This window comes from Macaca nemestrina, chromosome 8 (genome assembly GCF_043159975.1).
Source record: "Macaca nemestrina isolate mMacNem1 chromosome 8, mMacNem.hap1, whole genome shotgun sequence".
NCBI classification, from domain to species: domain Eukaryota; kingdom Metazoa; phylum Chordata; class Mammalia; order Primates; family Cercopithecidae; genus Macaca; species Macaca nemestrina.
The window spans coordinates 128,556,521-128,577,852 of record NC_092132.1 but is presented as its reverse complement, the minus strand read 5'-3'; the positions used below and the strand labels follow the sequence as shown (position 1 = coordinate 128,577,852).

Below are 21,332 nucleotides of genomic sequence, written 5' to 3'. Positions count from 1 at the left end.
AGAAAAGCTTGAAGTCACTCCAGAGAGCCTTCCCCAAGCTTACAGCATTGGACTGAGAGAAAGATCCTCCGACCCTCCAAGGTTTTTTTGTTTGTTTGTTTTGTTTTGTTTTTTTCTGACTCCAAATAGATAATTATGATTTCTTAACTCAGACTATCTGGTTTGTTTTATCATCAGATAATAGACTCACCTGCTGATCAGAGAGGCCATAAGTCAAGTGATTTCCATTATGTGCTTTAAAACTGCTGCTCAGTAGCACTGCAGATTTCAAATGGTAGATGAGATCACAGAGCAGCTGGAGCAGCTCTCACACTGAAAGATGTGAACTGAAGAAACCTGCAGGCAGCTGGAGCTGTATTAAATTTTTACCATTTGGAGTTAATTTAAACTCTCGTTTCCCTCTCCAACGGGTGTGAGAGAAACATTCAACATTTTTTATTTAAGGAAAATAGATGGTGGTGCCATTAAAAAGTTTTATATAAGAGCTGGGGGTTTAAAAATCATAAGGGGTTGCTGGATGGAGCTTGGCTCTTTTCCAAGACATGAGTAGCCGTGCCCTTTGCTCTCGCGTCGTTTAGTAAACCCGACTAATGGCTCGTGCCCAGCTGTGTGTACGAGGTGTCTTTGTCAGAGCCATTCATTTCCCCCATCGTTCTTCTGCAGTCGTTGCATCCAGCATGTTGCAGCAACAGGCATGAGGCCTCTCACATGATCCAACCACCCTGTGGATGCCAGTCAATCCCAACGGGACCTCACTTCCTTTCTCCATTCCCATCCGGCAGATCTTTCTGCCCTTGGTTCCCTTCTCTGCCCCACCGTGCGCTTCTTCTTGCTTTCTCACAGGCCCAGAAGATGTGCCAGGTGTGTTTTCACAGAGCTCCAACCCCTTCCCTCGAACCCTTCAAATCCCCATCAAGATGCCCTTCCAGCAGGCCCATCCTGGGATTGTGTGCAACCCAGAACCAACTCAGCACTGAAGCCTTCCCCAGCCTGACTCCTGGAATGATTTTTCTTTCATTAGAAATGTGTCTGTCTGGTCAGGTGTGGTGGCTCACACCTGTAATCCCAACAATTTGGGAAGCCAAGGTGGGTGAATCACTTAAGCCCAGGGGTTCGAGGCCAGCCTGGGCAACATAGCAAAACCCTGTCTCAACAAAAAACACAAAAATTCGCTGGGTATGGTTGCATGCACCTGTAGTCCCAGCTACTTGGGAGATTGAAGCAGGAGGAGCACTTGTGCCCAAAAGACCAAGGCTGCAGTGAGCCAATATTGCACCACCACACTCCAGCCTCAGTGACAGAGTGAGACCCTGTCTGTAAAAAAAGAAAGAAAAAGAAATATGTCTGTCCTTCCATATCTACTGACATATCTCTTGAGGCCAAGGATGGCACGACCTGCACATATATCTCAGTCCTCTCCCTAGCATGACTCTGTAAATTAAAAACAATTATTCTGGTGGACCTAATCTAAAAAGGGAGTAATTTAGGGGGTAAATTTGAGACACCCAAGGGTCTCTCAGGGAAGTTCAGCAAATGGAAGCAAGCACCTTTATCTTAATTACAAGTAAGCTCTCAGTTAGAGTGAAGTTCATTAAAAATGATTTGGCAGGATGAAGAGAGGTTGGTTAATGGGTACAAATGGTTAGAAGATGTAAGTTCTAATATTTGATAGAGTGGGGTAACTACAGTTAACAACAATGTATTGTACATATCAAACTAGCTAAAAGAGAGAACTTGCAATATTCCCAACACAGAGAAATGATCAATTCTCATGATGATGGATAATGACTATGGACACCCTAACTACCCTGACTTGATTATTACACATTCAATGCATGTAACAAAATATCACATGTACCCCATAAAGATTACAAACAGTATGTATCAATAAAACAATTTAGGCTGGGTGTGGTGGCTCACATTTGTAATCTCAGCATTTTGAGAGGCCAAGATGGGTGAATAACTTGATCGCAGGAGTTCAAGACCAGCCTGGGCAATGTGGCAAAACCCTGTCTCCATAAAAAAATACAAAAATTAGCCAGGCCTGATGGCACACACCTGTAGTCCTAGCTACTTAAGGGGCTGAGGTGGGGAGATGGCTTGAGCTGGAGAGGCAGAGGTTGCAGTGAGCCAAGATTGCACCACTGTACTCCAGCTTGAGCAAAAAAGTGACATCTGCTCTCAAAAAAAAAAAAAAAAAAAAAATTAATGATTTTAAGGTTGGATATGTGTCAAGGTTATCAATTCCAGAATGCTACTAAGTCCACAATGACCTAATGTACAAGCTGGTGCCGCCCTTAGGATGGAGAACAATCCAGTGATCATGTCTTTTTAAAATGAAGTCCTTCTGAAGCAGAGGGTAGAAACTGGACATTCAGGCCTCTAAGCCTCCCAATCTCAAGTAGATCTGATGACATTTGTGTCCTATAATAGGTGATGCGGTGGAAGGCTCAGAAAACTGTTCAGAAGAGCCTCAGCACCTGCTGTCACTATAATGGTGGGTATCATTTAGCTCCACAAACATCTACACTTGACCAAGCCGCTGAGTTCCAACAAGCACCAAGAACACAGCTGGCACTGTGCAGAAGCCCGCTGCTTCCAGGAAAGTCACCTGAACATCACAGAGAAGCAGACTTGAGCTATGCAAACCACTCATTTATTTTTTATATCCTTCCACTAGGACGCAAGCCCTTCGAGGGCAGGAATTTTATGATTTGTTCTCTGCTGTATCTCCAGCACCTAGGATAGTGCCTGGCACACAGAATTTCATTGGTAATATTGGCTGCATCCATGAATAAATGAATGCGTACCTCTATGTTTTCACTATGACTTGGAACAGACCCAGCCAGTCCATCTATGACAGTGAATTAGCAACAAAAAGCTCTAAATTATTGTCAAATCCTAGTGATTTTTAGGATTTGAATGTGGGAAATGACCGTGTGCCTGACTTTCTCTTCCTAGCTTGATTTTCTTTTGGATTTTAAGACTGCCTGCTCTCCGCCCACACAAGCAGAAAGAAATAAAGAATGGGATTCATTATGTCGTAACAGGCCTGTCAGCTTAAACTAGACATACATTTCTTTTCCTTTCCTTCATTGAGCTGTTAATCTGGGTGTTTCACCTAATTGTTCCATTTCAAGGAGGGCAGAAGTGATTTTCCGCATGCATGACCCATGGATTTAGATACTTGGAGAGCCCTGGAAATCTTGTTTCTTTTCTCTTTTTTCCTTTTCTCTTTTGTGCTCTTAAGAATGTATTTAATAGTAATCTATTGAGCCCTACAGAATGCCTGCCATTGTGCTAGACATTGGCGATACCTACAAAAATAAATAAAACATACCGATTGCCCTCAAGCAGCACACAGTCTATTGGAGAGACAAACAACAACTGCAAGATGATGTGATAACTGGCAGGGTAGGGGCCTGAAGGGAAGGGTGCGTCGGCACGGACCCAGGAACCAACAACTCCACTTGGAAGAGTCAGAAAATGCACCACTAAGGCGGTGACATTCAGCTGTAGCCTTAAAGCATGAAAAGGAGTCACAAGTTGGAGAGGGGTGAAGGGTTCCCAGGCAGAGGGGTGAACATATGGAAAGCTTCCCAGATGGAACAGAAATCAGAGATGGGTATGTGGTGAGCAGTGGGCAGATGAGAACTTCTGGGACAGGCATGGCAGGTTTTCCAGGTAGGCAGAGGCTGAGCAGCCTTCTCAGCCATGCCTTTTTAAATCCAAGCTTTGTGTCCATGGACAGTCAATATCCATGACGCATTTTAGTAGGTGTATATATTTAATTTTTATGGATACTTAGCAGGTGTATATATTTATGGGGTTCATGAGATATTCTGATCCAGGCATACAATGTATAGTAATCACATCAGGGTAAATGGGGCATCCTCATGACATTTTGTCTGGTTTTTTTTGTTTTGTTTTGTTTTGTGAAGAACGGGGTCTCACTACATTCCTCAAGCAGGTCTCAAACTCCTGGGCTCAAGCTATCTTCCTGCCTCTCCATTCCTAACAGCTGGGATTACAAGCATGAGCCACTTTCCCCAGCATCATGACATATTTTAAGAGGTAACTCTGGCATTCATGCTGAGGACAGGTTAGACAGGGGAGGAATAAAGACGGGCTATGGCAGCTTTTCAGGAAAGAGGTGGATTTAGTAGATACTTAGGAGGAGGAAGCGGCACTTTGACAATGAAAGAGGAGGGAATGAATCAGGGAACAAGCACTGAGTTCTGTTTTGAACACGTGCTCGCTAGTCATCCAGGGAAGATGCCCAGGAGGCAGCTAGCGTTATATGCCTGCAGCTCTGGTGAAGTCTGAGAATATGGATACAGAAATCATCCAGGAACAGAGGGCATTTGAAGTCAAGAGAGTGGATGAGAGATCACCAGGAAAAGTCCTAAGTGGACAGATCCCCACTGTTAAAGGTTACCTCACATGAAGGATGCCTATTGGATTTTAAATGAATGACATCTCTTTAGATTAGAGGTCCATGGAAGCTTGAGATGTTTCAAGTGGTCTGGAGACCCCTGAAATTTTAATTAAAACTTTAAATGTAATATTTTGATGAGATACAGACTATAGCTTTTACCAGATTCTTAAAGGGGTCTGGCCCTCCCCCCCATAAAAAGGTAAAAAAGGGTTAAAAGGGTCAAAACTCTTTGTGTTTCACTAAGTATTTTTTATGTCCTATAATACTTAGGAGTTGAATGGAATTAAAGAGAGGATTGGTTCAAGCTTGAAAATAATCTTGATGTAACAATTTTGGGCTGATTGGATGATTTTTGTAAAAAGAATGCAGGTTCCACCAGTGTTTGCGGGATAAGGGAAGGAGGAGGGAGTTTTATTGAGTTTAGGATGTGATTAGAAATGTTTCATATTTCTATTCCATTCAGATCAAATCCTCAAGAAAGAATCCTTCATATTAAATTTATGTTTGACCATATCATAAAAGTAGAGAATTGAAGGAATGTGTATATGGCTTTAAATGACCATCTTTGTCCTTCTGAGTGAGATACATATTCTAGGAATTTCTGAAAGTCATCATCCATTCAGATGACTGTTCCACCACCATGAGTATGCACTCTCTCTGGTTTTGTTTCATATTTGGAACCTGAACTAAGTTTCTTACTTGACTATGATAGCATATTGCTAATCCTTTCTTAATAATAACCTTCTCTATATTAGAGAGCTTTCATTGAAGGTTATATTCTTAGTAGAATCTAAGTACATTATAAAAATTGCCAATTCTTTTGTGCACCAAAGTACACTACTATCAAGAAAGTGAATGACAACTCATGGGACAGGAGAAAATATTTTCAAATACATGTCTGAGAAGGAGCCAGTACCCTGAATATATAAAGAACTCTGACAGCTCAACAATAAAATGACAAATAATACAACTAAAAAATGGGCAAAAGATTTAAATAGATATTTCTCCAAAGAATACATACAAATGAGCAATAAGCACATGAAAAGGTGCTCAAAATCACTAACCATTAAGGAAATGCAAATCAAAACCACAATGAGATACCTCTTCACACCCATAGGATGACTAGAATTTTTTTAAAACAGAAAATCACAAGTGTTGGCGAGGAATTGATACCTTCACACATTACTAGTGGAAGTGTAAAATGGTGCAACCACTATGGAAAACAGTTTGGCAGTTCCTTGAAAACTTAAACAGTTACCATATGACCCAGAAATTCTGTTCTTAGTTGTGTACCCAAGAGAATTAAAAACATATGTTCACACAGCAAAACTGTACACAAATATTAACAGTGTCATTGTCTGTAATAGCCAAAAAATAGAGACAATCCAAATGTCCACTAACTGACTAATGAATTTTAAAATGTGATCTATCCATACAATGGAATATTCAGCTGTGAAAAGGAATGAAATATTGATACATGCTATCACATAGATGAACTTTGAAAACATTATGCTAAGAGAAAAAAAAACAGACACAAAAAGCCACATATTGTATGATTCTATTTATATTAAATTTCCAGAATAGACAAACCCATAGAGACAGAAGGTGGATTGGTGGTTGTCAGCAAATGGGGAGAAACAGGAACTGGGAGACATGAGTTTTCTTCTTGGGGTGATAGAAATATTCTGGAATTAGACAGCGGTGCTGATTGCACAACACTGTGAATGTACTAAAAACCACTGGACTCTACACTTTTAAATGGTTAAAATGGCGAATTGTATGTTATATTAATTTTATCTCAATAAAAAATGAAAACAAATTATCAGTTGACTTTAGCTCTATCCTAGAAATAAGAGAATCACAGAATCCATAAAGTCTAAACAATTCTTTTTGCCCTTGTTTTTGCAAAAGTCAAACACTTTCACATAGGATGACAATTCTATATCATTTGGAGATCAACAATATTTATTCTATGCCAGTGAAAAACTCAGGCACCATGAAAACCCCACTTAAATAAACAACTAAGGAAGCAGAGGAAATATTAGCATGCATTTGCTTTCTGAATATATTTCTAAACTTTGGGAGAAAGAAAATGAGCAGACATTCTCCTACAATAGAAGCCTCTTCACATTTATATGAGTATCCTCACATTCTCAAATTTAAAACTCTTTGAAAGTGCTGGTAGAAAATAGGATGGAACAAATATCCAAACTGTCAAACTCTTTTCTCTGCCTCTGTATCTTCCAGAAATGAAGCTAAGCTTTGGTCAGGGAGGTACTTTGGAATTCTTTTAAATTTCACTCTTCTTTGGACTGCAATTATTTACATTTTTATTTGGAATACTGAGCATAGTGAACTTCCACCATGCACGAGGCTCCTGTTTGATCCCCCAAGAAGGCTGATTTTATTTCTGTTTGTCTTCATACAAGAAAGTAGGGCCAGGAGCGATGACTCACACATATAGTCCCAGCACTTTAGAAGGCTGAGGTGGGTGGATCACTTGAGGTCTGGAGTTTGAGACCAGCCTGACCAATGCGGCAAAACCTTGTCTCTACTAAACATACAAAAATTAGCTGGGCAAGGTGTCATGTGCCTGTAGTCCCAGCTACTCAGGAGGGTGAGGCAGGAGAATTGCTTGAACCCAGCAGGCGGAGGTTGCAGTGAGCCAAGATCACACCACTGCACTCCAGGCTGGGTGACAGAGTGAGACTCCATCTCAAAAAAAAAAAAAAAAGGCAGGGAAAGAGCCTACCCAAGAGAGAAGAAGTCTCCAACTTTTTAAAGGGAGACTGTTAGTAGTGTTAAGTGTTGTAACGAAAAATGCTCCTGTCACAGCAAGATTGATAGCCATGATGGGGTTAAAAAATAATAATACTAGAATGTTTTTCAAAGTAACTCTCAGTAGCCTTGTGTTTGGCCATCTTCCCTGTTAACTCTTGAATGGCTCTGCTCCTAAACATCTGTCTGATTGTGGCCTAACCACAGAAACTCTCCAGCAGGACCAGCTACATCATATGTAGGGTTCAATAAAAAATGAATGTCACATTCCTTGTTCAAAATTTATTCAGGATCGGATGCGGTAGCTCACACCTGTAACCCCAGCACTTTGAGAGGTCAGGAGTTCAAGACCAACCTGGGCAACATGGCAAAACCCCGTCTCTACCAAAAAGTACAAAAATTAGCAGGGCATGATGGTGCACACCTGTAGTCCTAGCTACTCAGGAGCGTGAGGCATGAGAATCCCTTGAGCCCAGGAGGCGGAGTTTGCAGTGAGCCAAGACCACACCACTGCTCTCCAGCCTGGGTGACAGAGTGAGACCCTGTCTCAAAATATATATATTATATATGTATATATTATATATAAATATATATAATGTATATATTATATGTTATATAATATATATTTATATATAAAATATATACATATATTTTGAGTATATATAATATATACATATATAATATGTATATATTTTGTATATTTTATATATATATATAAAATTCAGAATTTCAAGAAGACAACAGCAAAGCATAAACCTAGCAGCTGCAACGTGTCGTACGCCCATAGTGTGCTGGAAAGAGTTTGATCAAACAAACCCCCGCCAGCTCCTGGCTCCGGGCTTTCCCACCTACTTACTGTGATTAGGGGCAAGTTATTCAACCTTCCGGAAACTCACGTGCCTCACCCGAAACATGAGGCTAAGGTTCCCCATCTCTCTCATTGCTGCGAGGATTTCTTTTTTGAAGTCTCAAGCTTGTATACTATCGTTTAACCTGTTTTTAATTTTTCTATGGAGGAGGAGGTGCCACATATCTAGCACGGGGTGTGAGTGGCAGGAAAGCCATTTGGTGAATTAAATACGGGTCCTTCAAGGCTCAAGGAAGGGGGCCGAGAGGAGCTGCTCTTGCTTTCGTCTCCAGCCTGATACACTTTGCCTCGCTCTGTTTTTATTAGCTCGTCTCTTCAGTCCATCAGTGGCAAGGGTGATGAAACCGGTGGCAGATTGAACTGCTAGGCAGCTGGGTCACCGTCCCGTGGGTCTTGTTGTCACGCTGCGATCTTAAAGTGACCACGCTGCTTGGGCTGCTGCCTTCCAGAAGGCTCAGAGAGAGACCACTGAATAGTTAATCGGTGGAAAAGGGAAGACAGGGGCTGTTGCTTGCAGAAAATACAGAGAAGCTGCTTTGAAAAATCCCAAGGTGGCTGAATATCAAGAACACGGTTCCTGCTGTGGGCAGCTGTGTGTGCAGTGGGCAGCCCGAGGGCTGAAAATCAAGTCTCCAGCACGGGTTGGTGCCTCTCCCCGTAGGGCTTTGGCAATGGGGGCAGAAAGCTTAAACACTACAAGATGAAGAAACTCTCGGCGCTAGTGGCTGAGGGTCATCGTTTACCATTATCTTTTGTATTGTTAGCAGTAGCAGTGAATAATAATTTTTAAAGAAAAAGAAAATAAAAAGAGTGAGAAGGAGAGAGAAAACAGGATGACTTATTTAACAGGAAAGATCTGCAGGGCCCCTTACCTGAAACCGTCTCATGTCCCTTGGGTTTCCTGCTGTTTTCAAACAATTCTGATTGCACTTGAGGAAAAATTTTAAAAAGAATCTGTGAAGAGAAAGCAATGTGTTACATTTTTCAGTAAACATTTTTTAAGGGAGAATATAGCTGCATTCCATTAGATTTGATTTGAAAGCGATTATATTTCAGATCTGGGGAATTTCAACCTGCCCTGCCTGTGAAGGAACATTGCTGACCCTCTGCAATTTGCAAATTTGGATGTTTTCAATCTGAAGCCCAGCACCCGCTTCCCCATCACTGTGGGGGATTGTTAAGCAGCTCACAAAGTGGGCTTTGGTTTGTACACTGGCCCCCGGAGTTTCTAGAGCACTCATTTTGGAAAAAATTTTTTAAAAGGCTTCAAATGCAGCAGTGACCCCTGCTGTACAGAAAGTCTTGCTCCAGAGTTAAAAATGGCAGGACCTGACCCCAGAATCCCAGGGCGAGAGTCTCGTCTGTGTGGCTCTCCACTGGCCCCAGACACCTTCGTGCTCATACGTGAAGATGGCCTGATATATTCAACCAATGTTTACAAAATCAGAAAATGGTATGTTATCCTCCAAAGAGAAAGTCCATCGGTGCAGGTATCTGCCAGAGTTTTTATGATTAATAAGAAGTGTGAATGTCCCTCTCAGATCATGTATAGATTATTCAGAGAAACACGAAAGCACAGAATCATGGTCTGAGGTTAGCATTTGTCAGACATATTTCTTGAAGCCAATATTCTCTCTTAAATGGCCTATCTGTACAATTTGAAAATTGGGCATCTTTCATCCGGCAACTACGTTAACCAAGAAAAGTGGCAGAAGTGGCCTTTCCAGCAATTCACCTAGTTAATGTTTGAAAATTTGTTTCAAAATACAGTAAGTTTTTCATTTATTTCACTTGCAGAGTCCTTTTCCTTAAAAAAAAAAAAAATCCAGCTTTTGCAGTGTTCAAGTCCCAGGTGAGCTAGGCCTATTTCCCTTTCTGTTACTATGACAACGAAATTTTACCGCAGTCCCAAAGTCCCTTCAGAACTCTCACATCCATGCCTTGAATTAGAACTTTAAAGGAAAAGATATACATTTTCCTCAGGATTTACAAACAAAAATAAGTAGAAATCAACACTGATTCCAAAAATTCTATTCTAAAGCAATGGTTGGTGAAGTGTTCTCATTGCAACGTTCTGATTTTTATTTTTTGTTTAACAATCACACAAAAGAATTAGATAACTCTCCAATTAAATGTATTTATCACTTTAAAAAACTGATGAGGAGATAAACAGTAAACGACAAAGGAGGGGAGAAGGGGAATTGGCTCTTCAGAGTATTTTCTGTATTTGAGGCTCTTTTACTCTGTTTGCTAGAAATATTTGGCCACATGCTCCCATGAATAAGGTTGAGTGTGAATTTGGAAGCAACAGCTAAATATTTTTTTCCTGATTTTATAACATCTGCTTTTCACTTCTCTCTTTCAATCTTTTATAGGGTGGGTGGGAGGTTGGGCTTTGCTTCCTGTGCCCCGGAGGTGTTGGGGTCTTTATGGAAGAGATCTGTGGAAGGATAAGGCAGAGAAAATGTTGTGCATGGCTGTCCGACCACAGTGCTCAAATTCACAACCTGCCGCTGCTTTCTGAAAGGCAGTGGCATCTCTGCCCGGGTCACCAGAGTGCATTAGAAAGGAGAGCTGCTTTTATCTCAGTAAAGATTGATCAGAATTCAAACATTTTATTTCTTGAAGGGTAAAGATCCCCTCCATTTGTACACTCGTTCAGAGCCAGGCACGGACACTCACAATGCACGCAAATATTGCCTTTTCCCACTCGTGTGTGTTTCTGAACAATAGCCCCCACTGCACCCCACACTGGCCCTCAACCACTCCCAGAGGCAATTTACAATTTACATTTTTCCCCTACTAAACCCAAATGGAGTGCTTTTTCTCATTTAGCCCTTGACTTCTGGAAAGTTTTGCCACAACTGGGCTCCTTGTAATGCGTTCTGTGTGTGTTAGACTACCCCCACTCCCCGCTCCAAAATGTATCTGGTGAAAACATTAATGTTCATGAAGGCATTATTATATGAATGGTGTGGTAGGTGGAAAAGTGCAAAAGAGATAAATGTTTACATAAAATCAAATTGATTTAGGGAACCGTGGAGCCTGCTGAAAGGCTTTATTCATTTTAAATTAGGACCCTTAACAGTGATTTGGATGGAAAACACCTAGTTTGACTTTTTGCTTGTCTGGGGGGTTGAGTTTGTAACCTACACAGCCCTGTGCACTCTAAGGACTTAGCACTGGGTTCACGAAGGAGAAGGGGAGGTTAAGTGGAAGGAGGACGAGGGAGGTGAATGAGAGAAGACAGAAAGAGGCAGAAAGTTCTCTTGCATTATATAATATCTTCTAAAAGAAGGTATTGCTACTTCTAAATGGCTTGCACCAGAAATTAGGGCCTGGATGTTTAAATATATGGATCTAGATATTAATTAAAAGAAATTCTGGGGCTTACTGACATCTCCATTTTTTTTTTTCTCTTCCTTTAACTGGTGTCTTCTGGTTCTCTGCCCTCCACCCTCTCCATCCACCATGCTCAGCGTCTTGATACAAAACCTTCACTAATCATACCATCCATTTAGCCACGGGGTAACTTACAGGGAACAAATTCTCTCCAAACCCCCTGGGTCTAGATCCCTCCGAAGCCAGAGCTGCCTGGAAAATGTCAGTGCTCTCCACTAAGAAACGGGAAACCCAAATAAATTATGAGATTCAGACCAAATGTGCAAATTCTCATCAGGATGAAGTCTATTTCCACTTTCTCCAAACAATGTTGACGACGTAAATATCATAACTACGGAGCATGCTGCACACGACAAAGCTTCTGATCCATTCCTTAAGAGCGAACACTAACAACCACAGGTTTATCCTTGTGTTAGGGACGAAGAGGATCGAAAGAGGAGTCAACGCATCATCTCAAACCTTCAGATAGCAATCTGGTCCCTAGGTCAGTGGGGCAGGAGAATGGACCAGAGCATTCCTTTACTCCACACATCGTTGGAAATACCCCAAGGGTTAGCCTTGGCCTGTGGCTACGAACTGATCCCGGGACCAAGTTACCTCACATTCGTTCTCTCTTAACAAAGGAGTTGAACGGGATCTCTAGGGTTCTTTCTAACCGTAATATTTTATGACTGCAAAGAAAAATGTACAGAGTTGAGAACCTTCCAAAAAGGGTTAGAGTGGGGAAAGAAACCACTGAAAACAAGAGACCACGACTTATTGAAATCTGAGTGGGTGTGGCAGAGGTGGGAGTGAGGGTTTCTGAGAGGTAGATCAAACCCACCGAGATAAAACTGTGAAAAATAAGTAAGTGGGGACAGCTGACAGGTTGCAAATAGACATCCAGGGTGACGCCTTGTCCAGAGTGGGCGGTGCCCTGAGGCTGATGGGCAGATTGTTGGGTGAGTTGCACTGTCCCTTTAGGACTCTTTCTGCTTCTGAGGCAGGGAGGGTGCTTCAGGAATATCACAGATCAGAGCCACCTACGTCCCCTCTAGCCATCCTGCACGGTCCAGCAGCTGAAGGATACAGGGGTCGCAGAGTGGAGGGAAACACAGTCTGCTGAGTAGCCACTCTCTGCCCAATACACAATACCGTATTTCATTCTCACAACAACCCCATGAGTGACGGATCATCCTACAGCTGGGAAAAATGAAGGCCTCAAGAATTTAAGAAACCTGCCAAAGATCACAAGCTTGTAAGTGGTGAACACAAGGACTGAAGCCTGGATCTTTGTGGCAACAAGTTCCATGTGGTGTTGCATGTTTCCTGCACCAATGACACTGTGAAGATGGCTGCACAGCTCGGTGAATGCACTAGAAACCATCGCGTTACACCCTTTGAATGGGTGCCCTTTGTAATATGTAAGTTATATCTCAATAAACCTGTTAAAAACAAATACTTCAAAATGGTCTAAAAATGGCACACACACACACACACACACGTAACAGGAAGAATAAATCAGGAGAAAAAAAAAAGTGAAATATCCTGGCTTCTTGAAGAGACTGCGGTGTCCCAAGTCGAAATCGGTAGGTCAAAGATAGACATATGGAAACATGGAACTAAATGCTTAATGTTGAAAATTTCTGCTGCATTTATTTACTTACTCATTTGATCAATATGTATTGTGCTCTGTATGCCAGAAAGTTCAGGCACAGTGGCAAACAAAGTCCTTGGCCCCAAGGATCCCCCAACCAAACTATTCAAATATGTTTCCCCAGATTCTGAAATGAGTCTGAAGACCCCTGAATCTATTACTGAATACCCTCCTCTCCAATCTCTAAAATACTGGAATATCCTGTACTATTCAGGAATACAGTAAAAGTGTGTAGGTGGCTTCCACACGTCTTCCGTCATCCCACCCATCTCAAAGTAGATGCACAAATACTGTGCAGAGTTAAGGTTCCGGGGTGGGGACAGGAGGCTCGAAATCACAGGAAAGGTAACTACTTAATATTCTTGACAGACTTGGAATTCTTACCAATGGTCTATCACAAAACCCAGCACAATATTTCTCTGGGATTTATGGAAGAAGTCATTCAATTTACCTCCAAATTGGAATACAAGATCTAGTCCCTCCTTAAAAATTTTAATATTAAAAAAGTCCATAAGGCCAGGCGCGGTGGCTCACTCCTGTAATTCCAGCACTTTGGGAGGCTGAGGTGGGGGTATCATGAGGTCAAGAGATCCAGACCATCCTGACCAACGTGGTGAAGCCCCGTCTCTACTAAAAATACAAAAATCAGCTGGGCGTGGTGGCGGGCACGTGTAGTCCCAGCTACTCAGGAAGCTGAGGCAGGAGAATCACTTGAACCCAGGAGGTGGAGGGTGCAGTGAGCCAAGATCATGCCACTGCACTCCAGCCTGGTGACAAAGTGAGACCCTATCAGGAAAAAAAAAAAAAAAAAAAAAAGGTAATTCACATCGAAGGAATGTGAACTTAGTAGTCAACAGCTACCATTATACAGAGTTTCACTGTATACAAAATAATATGCAAAATGCCTTTCACTTTAAAAACTTAGTTCATTACTCCCTTAAAAAAGAATCTAATTCTGCCTACCCTGGAAACAACTTCTGCTATGATATGGCCACATTTTATACACCACAGAGATGAGAACACCCCAGACTCTCCAAAGACCAAGAGAGGGGATGCTGTATCTAGTTCTCTTTCTCTGCCATGATGGTCACATAAGCAGGCTAGGTCACTAAAGACTGAGTCAAACATACAGTTGATATGGCCTCACAAACCACATAGGGACTTAACCACGTGTGTTCATTTATTTTGCAGAAGACACTTTCTGTCTGGATTAGCTGTTAAACCTCCTTGTTTTCAACCCAATAAGTTAAAATACAATTGAGTTTCACTGTTTGTGCATGTTTCTGAAAAGGAGACAGCCCATTTCCCTTAAAACACTCTCATACCATTTCTGAGAACTATGCAATATAGGGATAGCTGGGTCATAGAATCACATTTGAAAGGAATGGGCAGTTGCCTCTCTTCTTCTAGGATCCTCTCTGCAAGTTTACATCCTTTGGGGGATTAGGCAATCCAAGCTCTCACACCAGACTGAGAAGCCTACTGGGTATCCACACCCATGAGTTCATTTTCTCACTCTAAGAACAGCCCTCATAGTAGCTCACTCAGCTTTGTATGGTAGGAAAACTCGCAAGTGATTGCTTTCCATCTGAGACTAGAGAAAATCTCAACAATGATGTTCTAGTTGTAATCTAGATCTTCACTGTAATATCTTCTTTGATCCTTCCAACAACAGAGAACATCCTTTCCTCCTTCAAGATCCCCCAGCAGAGTCTACACCCAGGCAGCCCTAGGGAAGGTGAAGGTTAGCAGTGGGACCCAGCCTTGGCCTGGAGATAAGTACGTTGGATACATCTATTGGTTGTTGAGGTGTCAGCCCAGGCTACAAAGGGCCCTGAAGCTTTAAAGATCTTGTGAAGACTCTGACTAAAGTCCACAAGAATGAAAAGACTCCAGGAGGTCAAGCTCCCAGTGGGCTCTTGTTACACCCTACAGTAACTTGGTGATGACGCATCTGAGAACACTTGGCTTAGTATTTGAGATCTGCTTGGCAAGATGGCCGGTGGCTGGCACAAAAGCCCAAGAAGATTCATGGAAAGGAAAGATGACTTAATAGTTTTGACTTACTGGCTTCTTTAGGCTTAAACGAAATGAAGTTTAAACTCATTTTTGTAAGCTTGTTCTATTGAATCCATTTAGTTAAACAACCCCAAAACTGTAAAAATAAACACATGAACAGAAGAGGTATAGAATCTTTAATCTCCACAGACATTCCTAAGGCAGGGACTTATTACCATTAATGCTTGTTCACCCAGATTATTTCAATAAAAGGCCATTTCAGATCTGAAAAATTTAACTTTACAGAAACGTTTTAAGCAATAAATTTTCTTATTTCCAACTACACTCAACTTCTCAAATTCCTCTTGCCTAAAAGACTATGATGAAATAATAATTATAATTAATAATAGCCTATATTCATTGAACTTATATTATTTGCCAGGCATGATTTCATGTAATCTTCTCAACTTTGGGAGTAGGAAAATTCATCCCCACCTTACAGTGGAGGTAAACAAGATTCAGAAAGGTTAAATGACTTACCCAAGGCAAAACAGTTAGTAAGCAGAAAAAATAAGAGTGGAAGTCAGTCTGTCTGACTCTTAGCAAAATGCTGGTCTGGTGAAAGCTTGGCCAAGCTTTGGGGGGAAAAAGAAGGCTGAACATGTTGCCACATGACACTGTTTCACGGGACAACTGCCTTACTGATCCACACGGGGGAATCCTGTCATTTTCTTCCCTTTCCGCTGGAATGAGAGTGCAGCCCTTCATGTTGCTAAACAAAATAAGCAAACGAATAAAAATATCTACCATTCCTATTGGGGAGTGCACTCTCTAGAAGTTCTGTGACTATTTTGGAAGACACAAAGGAAAAGATAAGTAAATCTATCAGATATTTAGAAAACAAAACTTCTCAAGAACCCAAATTGTCCAAAGATGGCATAACCCAAATAGCTTTAGCCTTTTCAGGAAAAAAAAAAAAAAAAAAAAAAAGATTATTCAAGCGCATGAGGAAAATTCAGGCCATTTGTCTATCAAGACAATGGGAGAGGAAAAGCTGAAAATCGAACGTGGAACAAAAGAAGTTGAATTAAAACTTGGAAAACATTTTTTGGGAATCAAGTCACCAAGGCTAAATTTTGGAAGCACTTACCCAAGGGACAGAGCAGGATCTCCATGATGGAGATTTTTAAATAGACCAACATGCCTTTGGTAGCAGATAATTTCAGTCTTATATGCGGCAACTAATTGGGGTGTCCATACCAAGCCCATGTGATTTCATGGCTTCTACAATGGTGATGATGATGATTTAATTTTTACTGTAAAAATTAGGGACTTTCAGTAACAATTAAAGACCTTATGGCCAGGGGCAGTGGCTCACATCTGTAATCCTAGCACTTTGGGGGCCAAGGCAGGCTGATCACCTGAGATCAGGAGCTTGAGACCAGCCTAGCCAACATGGTAAAACCCAGTCTCTACTAAATATACAAAAATGAGCCAGGTGTGGTAGTGCACACCACTTGTAATCCTAGTGATTTGGGAGGCTGAGACATGAGAATCACTTGAACCTGGGAGGCGGAGCTTGTAGTAAGCCAAAATGGTGCCACTGCACTCCAGCCTGGGCTACAGAGTGAGACTCTTATCTCAAAACAAAACAAAACAAAACAAAACAAAAAACACCTTTCAAGGCCAATAGGGAGGACTAGTTATTCATGCAAAGTGTTTGGGTAAATGCCTGGTACAAAGTAAGTCTGCTTCTTCATCTTTTTCTACACATCCTTATGATCCCTTCCCATGTATTGCCCCTTTCTCCCCCACCACATTTTAAAACAGACAATTTTCCAAACAAAATTATTCCAGAAGGAGTTGCCACAAATTTAAATCTGGTCCTCTCTACCCTGCTTATCTCTCCAATATTAATATGTACTCCACTGGAAGAACTTCCCTTAATTTTTAAGAAACAGATAGTAAAAGAAAAAAAAAACACACATGTAATTAATCCGCTCTCACAGATAGTAGGGGAAAAAAGAACCACAAAAACACAAAAAGTGGTGGATGGGAGTCCTCATTCCTGCTTTCAGTAAACTCTGGCCAGCAAAAGAATTCAGAGCTACCCACACAATATGCTGGCTTCTGACTGGCAACAGGCCCCATCGAGTCACTTTCTATTCCGTGCTCAAGTCCCTGGAAGTAGCGTTTCAGTTTGGCAAGAGCTCCTTCATTACTGAACACACTGCCTCCCGAGTAGAATCTGCTGCATTCATTTAGATATCAGGAAGGAGCTACTTCCCCCACTATGTAAATCTGACTCCCTGACTCCATACCGATAGACTTCATTTCAAAGGAATTTCACGATTTCCTCTGAAGGGAACGTCTCCCATATCCCAAATGGCAAGCAGTTGACTGTAAAAGGCTGCTGAAGTGCAAAAACAAGGGGCCACTTTGATTCTCCACTTATTTCTGATTGGTAACACACTACAGTTTCTGAGAACCTGGGGTTAGATGTTGGGAGGTTTTTGTGTGTTTGTAGTTTTGGTTTCCCCCCCCCTTCTATATTCAGACGCATCTTCATTCTCCTGATTTCTATTCCTCGACACCATGAGGCTCACAGGGAAAAAAATCTCTAAGGAAAAGTCCTTGTTTTTGTACTCAGATAAAAATCTGACACCATTAATGAAAATAATAATCGAACTCTTTGGGCTTGAATTGGAATGAAACACACACTAAGAGCATGTTTGTAATTCTAATTGTTCTCATAAAATGTCTTTGGAGGGCTCTTTGCAATGCACAAGGTTCCATCTTTTCCTTTTTTAAAAAAGAAACAACCCATGTCCTCTTCTTTGCCCTTATCCTTTCCTCTGTCTTCTCATCCAGAGAAGAAAAAAGAACTCAGCAAAACTGAATCATACTACGGACTGAGAAAAAAAATCTTTCCGTGAGACTTCAGAATCAGAATACAAATCTATTTCCCTTTCCAGTACCATGACTCTCGGGTGAAGGAGAGAAATGAAGTTATTAGTCAGCCATCAGCTTAATGGGTCCTCACCGTCCCATTTTCTCAGCACCCCTTCCCCATCCTGCCTTCCCCATCCTTCCCCTCCCCCTCCCATTCTCTGCCCTCCCGGCAGAGCTCATCTATGCTAGGCTGAGCAGTGAACACCAATTACACCCAGAGCCCTTTGCTGCTGCCTGGTCCGCTGGTTTTACTGTTTTGCCAGATGGTTGAGGCCAATGTGTAAAACTCTCTACCCTACCATTAATTCATAACTCGGTAATAACTTTCCCACGACTCCAGGAAATTGAAATGGAGTGCAAATGTGGAGATTTGGAAAGGGAATCAAGGTTGGACAACTATTTCACACCTGCCAGAACAGATACCAGCGAGACAAAAAGATACCCCTATTTACTCAGGCTGGAGCATTACTTTCCCTGAACTAAGGCGGAATGACGCAACATGCAATGTTGGAGAAAGTGGCGGACAAAGTTCAGAGTGTGGGCTTCTCCTGGCATCATTTTCTCTCTGCAGTTTTCACCTTTATACCTATTGCACCTATGGGTTCACTCTCCAATGACCTTGAGATTGTGCCTCTATGTAACGTTATATTCTTATGACAGATTCATAGATTAGCAGATATGAGTGCATTCTCTTGCTAAGACAGGACACCATCCAATGTTTGTTAGCATCATTAAACTAAAACTGACTTTTCACCTGCTCCCATACCATATGCAGCTGCAAATTTTTAAATTAAACTATGAAGCCATGCATAAATTTACATATATTACAGACTAGCCTCTCCATTTAACATGCAAATGTACTCCAATGTTTCAGAACACCTTCTGTCGCTAATTAATTTGCTGAATTATAATTAGACTAATCCTGCATAATTAATAAGCACAGATTTTTTTTTAATTTGTAAGCAGCTTGAGGAGATCATTCACTTCCTTCTATAAACTGCTAAGTAAGTGTTAAAAAAAATCTGGAAAGAACATGTGTGAAAAGGTATGTTTGATGTCACATACAAACTCAAACTAGCGTGGAAGATACAGAAGTCAGTACTGATAAAGGTACATATTTGAAGCCAACATTCAAACAATCAAAAAAAAAGTCATATCCAGAGGATGGGGACTAATTCTCCCTTTGTCTCCTTGTATATAATGTTTTATTCTTTGCCTTCTATCCGTTGGATCTTCCAAGATCACAGAGGCGGGAAAGGATTAAAGTAACCGTATGTTGTATTAGGAGAGATAATGATATTAACACTACACTGTATATCAAAACACTCTGTGCATGCTGGGTGCTTATAAGCTCCTTTGATGGTATTTGGAATCATTTTCATTTTGGCTGCCAAAAACACCCGAGATCCATCTAGTGGAAACAATTAAGTTCCATTAGGACTGTATCCATTCGGTAATTATTACAATGAAGGGTCTCTCTTTAATGCTGGAGAGTGGAGTCTCAAAGAAAAGTATGCATCTGTGCACTGTGAAAACTATAGAGTTTTCCAACCAAGCATCAAGCTTCATTTTGACTCCCAAAAATAAACCAGGATCAGGAGAGCCCAAGGCTTGGGTAGGTGACTCGTTAGAAAATTCAGAGCAGGATGGAAATCTGGAAGGGCAAGGGAAGCTTAGCGGTCATGCAAGTTGAGGAAGACTCCAGGAAGAAAGTGGGAAATGCATGTTCTGGCAAGGAGAAGTCAGTCAACCTTCAAAGAGAGGAGAAATATAATTTTAGGGCAAAGAGAGAGCTCCCTAGCCCTTCCACTCAGCTAAATCACTGTGCTATCAGTGGCCAAAAGATTGTTAAGTCAAAAAGATGAAGCCACTTGAAATGTGCCTAGCCTTCTATTAATTCAGTTTTTTATAGTGAGTCTATAAATAGAAACTTCTGGAGAATGGAAACCATTTTCCCAGGCTCATTACCATACTAAACACACCTTCTCAATACCAGGCAGCCAAAAAAAAAAAAAAAAAAGAATTTTTAAAAAATAAACAAAGCTACAAGATAAGCTAGCTTGGGAGTTAAGAAAGTTGAAAAGTACACCAGCACCTCGGAGGCTGTTGGCCAAAGCTGGGAGCAGATGCCAAGGGCACTGTTTCTGCTTCTTCCCCGAAAGACGTTTGTGTGAGCTGCCTTCTCTTCTCCTTATCTGGAAGGAGAACCCAGGACAGCTACCTCCTGGGGCTATCTATTGCAACAACTAACTCAAGTGCAAAAAATATTTTGAAAGCACCTGGAAAAGGCTGTCACAGGTTTTCAGAGTTAAGCAATGTTATTACTTGGGTAGTTTGGAAACGTAACACTTTCGGAGAGTTTTTGTAAGCCAAACCATAGCTTTTGCATCAGTACCCATCTAAAGAGATTAAATGGTTCAGGAATTTTTTTAAAGCCTCAACGAAAAAGAGCTTTCTGTGTTTCTAGTAGTTTCTCGGAAGGAACATGACAACAGCTGGAATAATAAGACTAATAAGAGGCCAAAATTATTTTCTCTCAAAAGAATACACAAAGGGTCATGGAAATCTTTAATAATGCCCTCACCTTTCAAGAAAGTCATTTGAAACTATTGTGCTTTTCTTTCAGATTCCTCATATCCCGTTTTGAGTGGTTATAATAGGAGGCCTGGTTTCCCTGTAGTCAGGAACACGTGCGCGTCTGTTTTTATAAAGCAAGAAAGTGCTTAATGGTTAAACTCACAGGGCGAAATGGTGACTTTCGCCACTTCCTCCATAAAGCACTGGCCTGAGACTGGAGCAGAATTGAGTCAGAAAGAGCTAGGCAGGTCCTTCAAGCAAGTCCCACCTACTGACAGACAAGAGGTTTTGTGTTTGGGGTTGTGTTTCGTTTGGCTATTTTCTTCAGCTTTGCCTACCCAATTTCAAACTATGTACCAGGGAGAGCAGGTGGAGAGAAAGCGATTGTGACCCATGCAGAGTTAGTCAGCTTTTGAGTAATTCCTAATCAGCTGTGAGGGAGAAAGAGAAATTTGGTGGCATTTAAGCAATAAGGTATAAAGCAGTTAGTTAACAAAGCTGCACTTTAGCTAATGGATTTTTTTTTTTCACCTAATATACACATTCTGGAAAATTTCCCTAATTTTTATTTTGTCAGGAGGATTTTCCTCCATTCACCTCACTTCTAGTTTATTCTTGTGATTCAGTCTCTCTGCCTCCTTCTTTCTTGCCTATCTTTGCTCTCTCCCCAGTTTGCAAATTCT

At 41.3% G+C, this 21,332-nt stretch overlaps 1 protein-coding gene across 1 annotated transcript in view; it reads right to left on the bottom strand.

Annotated features, from left to right (window-relative positions):
• Window positions 1-21,332, bottom strand: part of LOC105482039 (EBF transcription factor 2) — a 205,540-nt gene that overhangs the window by 58,028 nt on the left and 126,180 nt on the right. Inside the window, exon 7 of the mRNA XM_011741899.2 lies at window positions 8,957-9,038. Coding sequence (XP_011740201.1) covers window positions 8,957-9,038 — 82 coding nt within the window. The remainder of the gene's footprint in view (window positions 1-8,956; window positions 9,039-21,332) is intronic.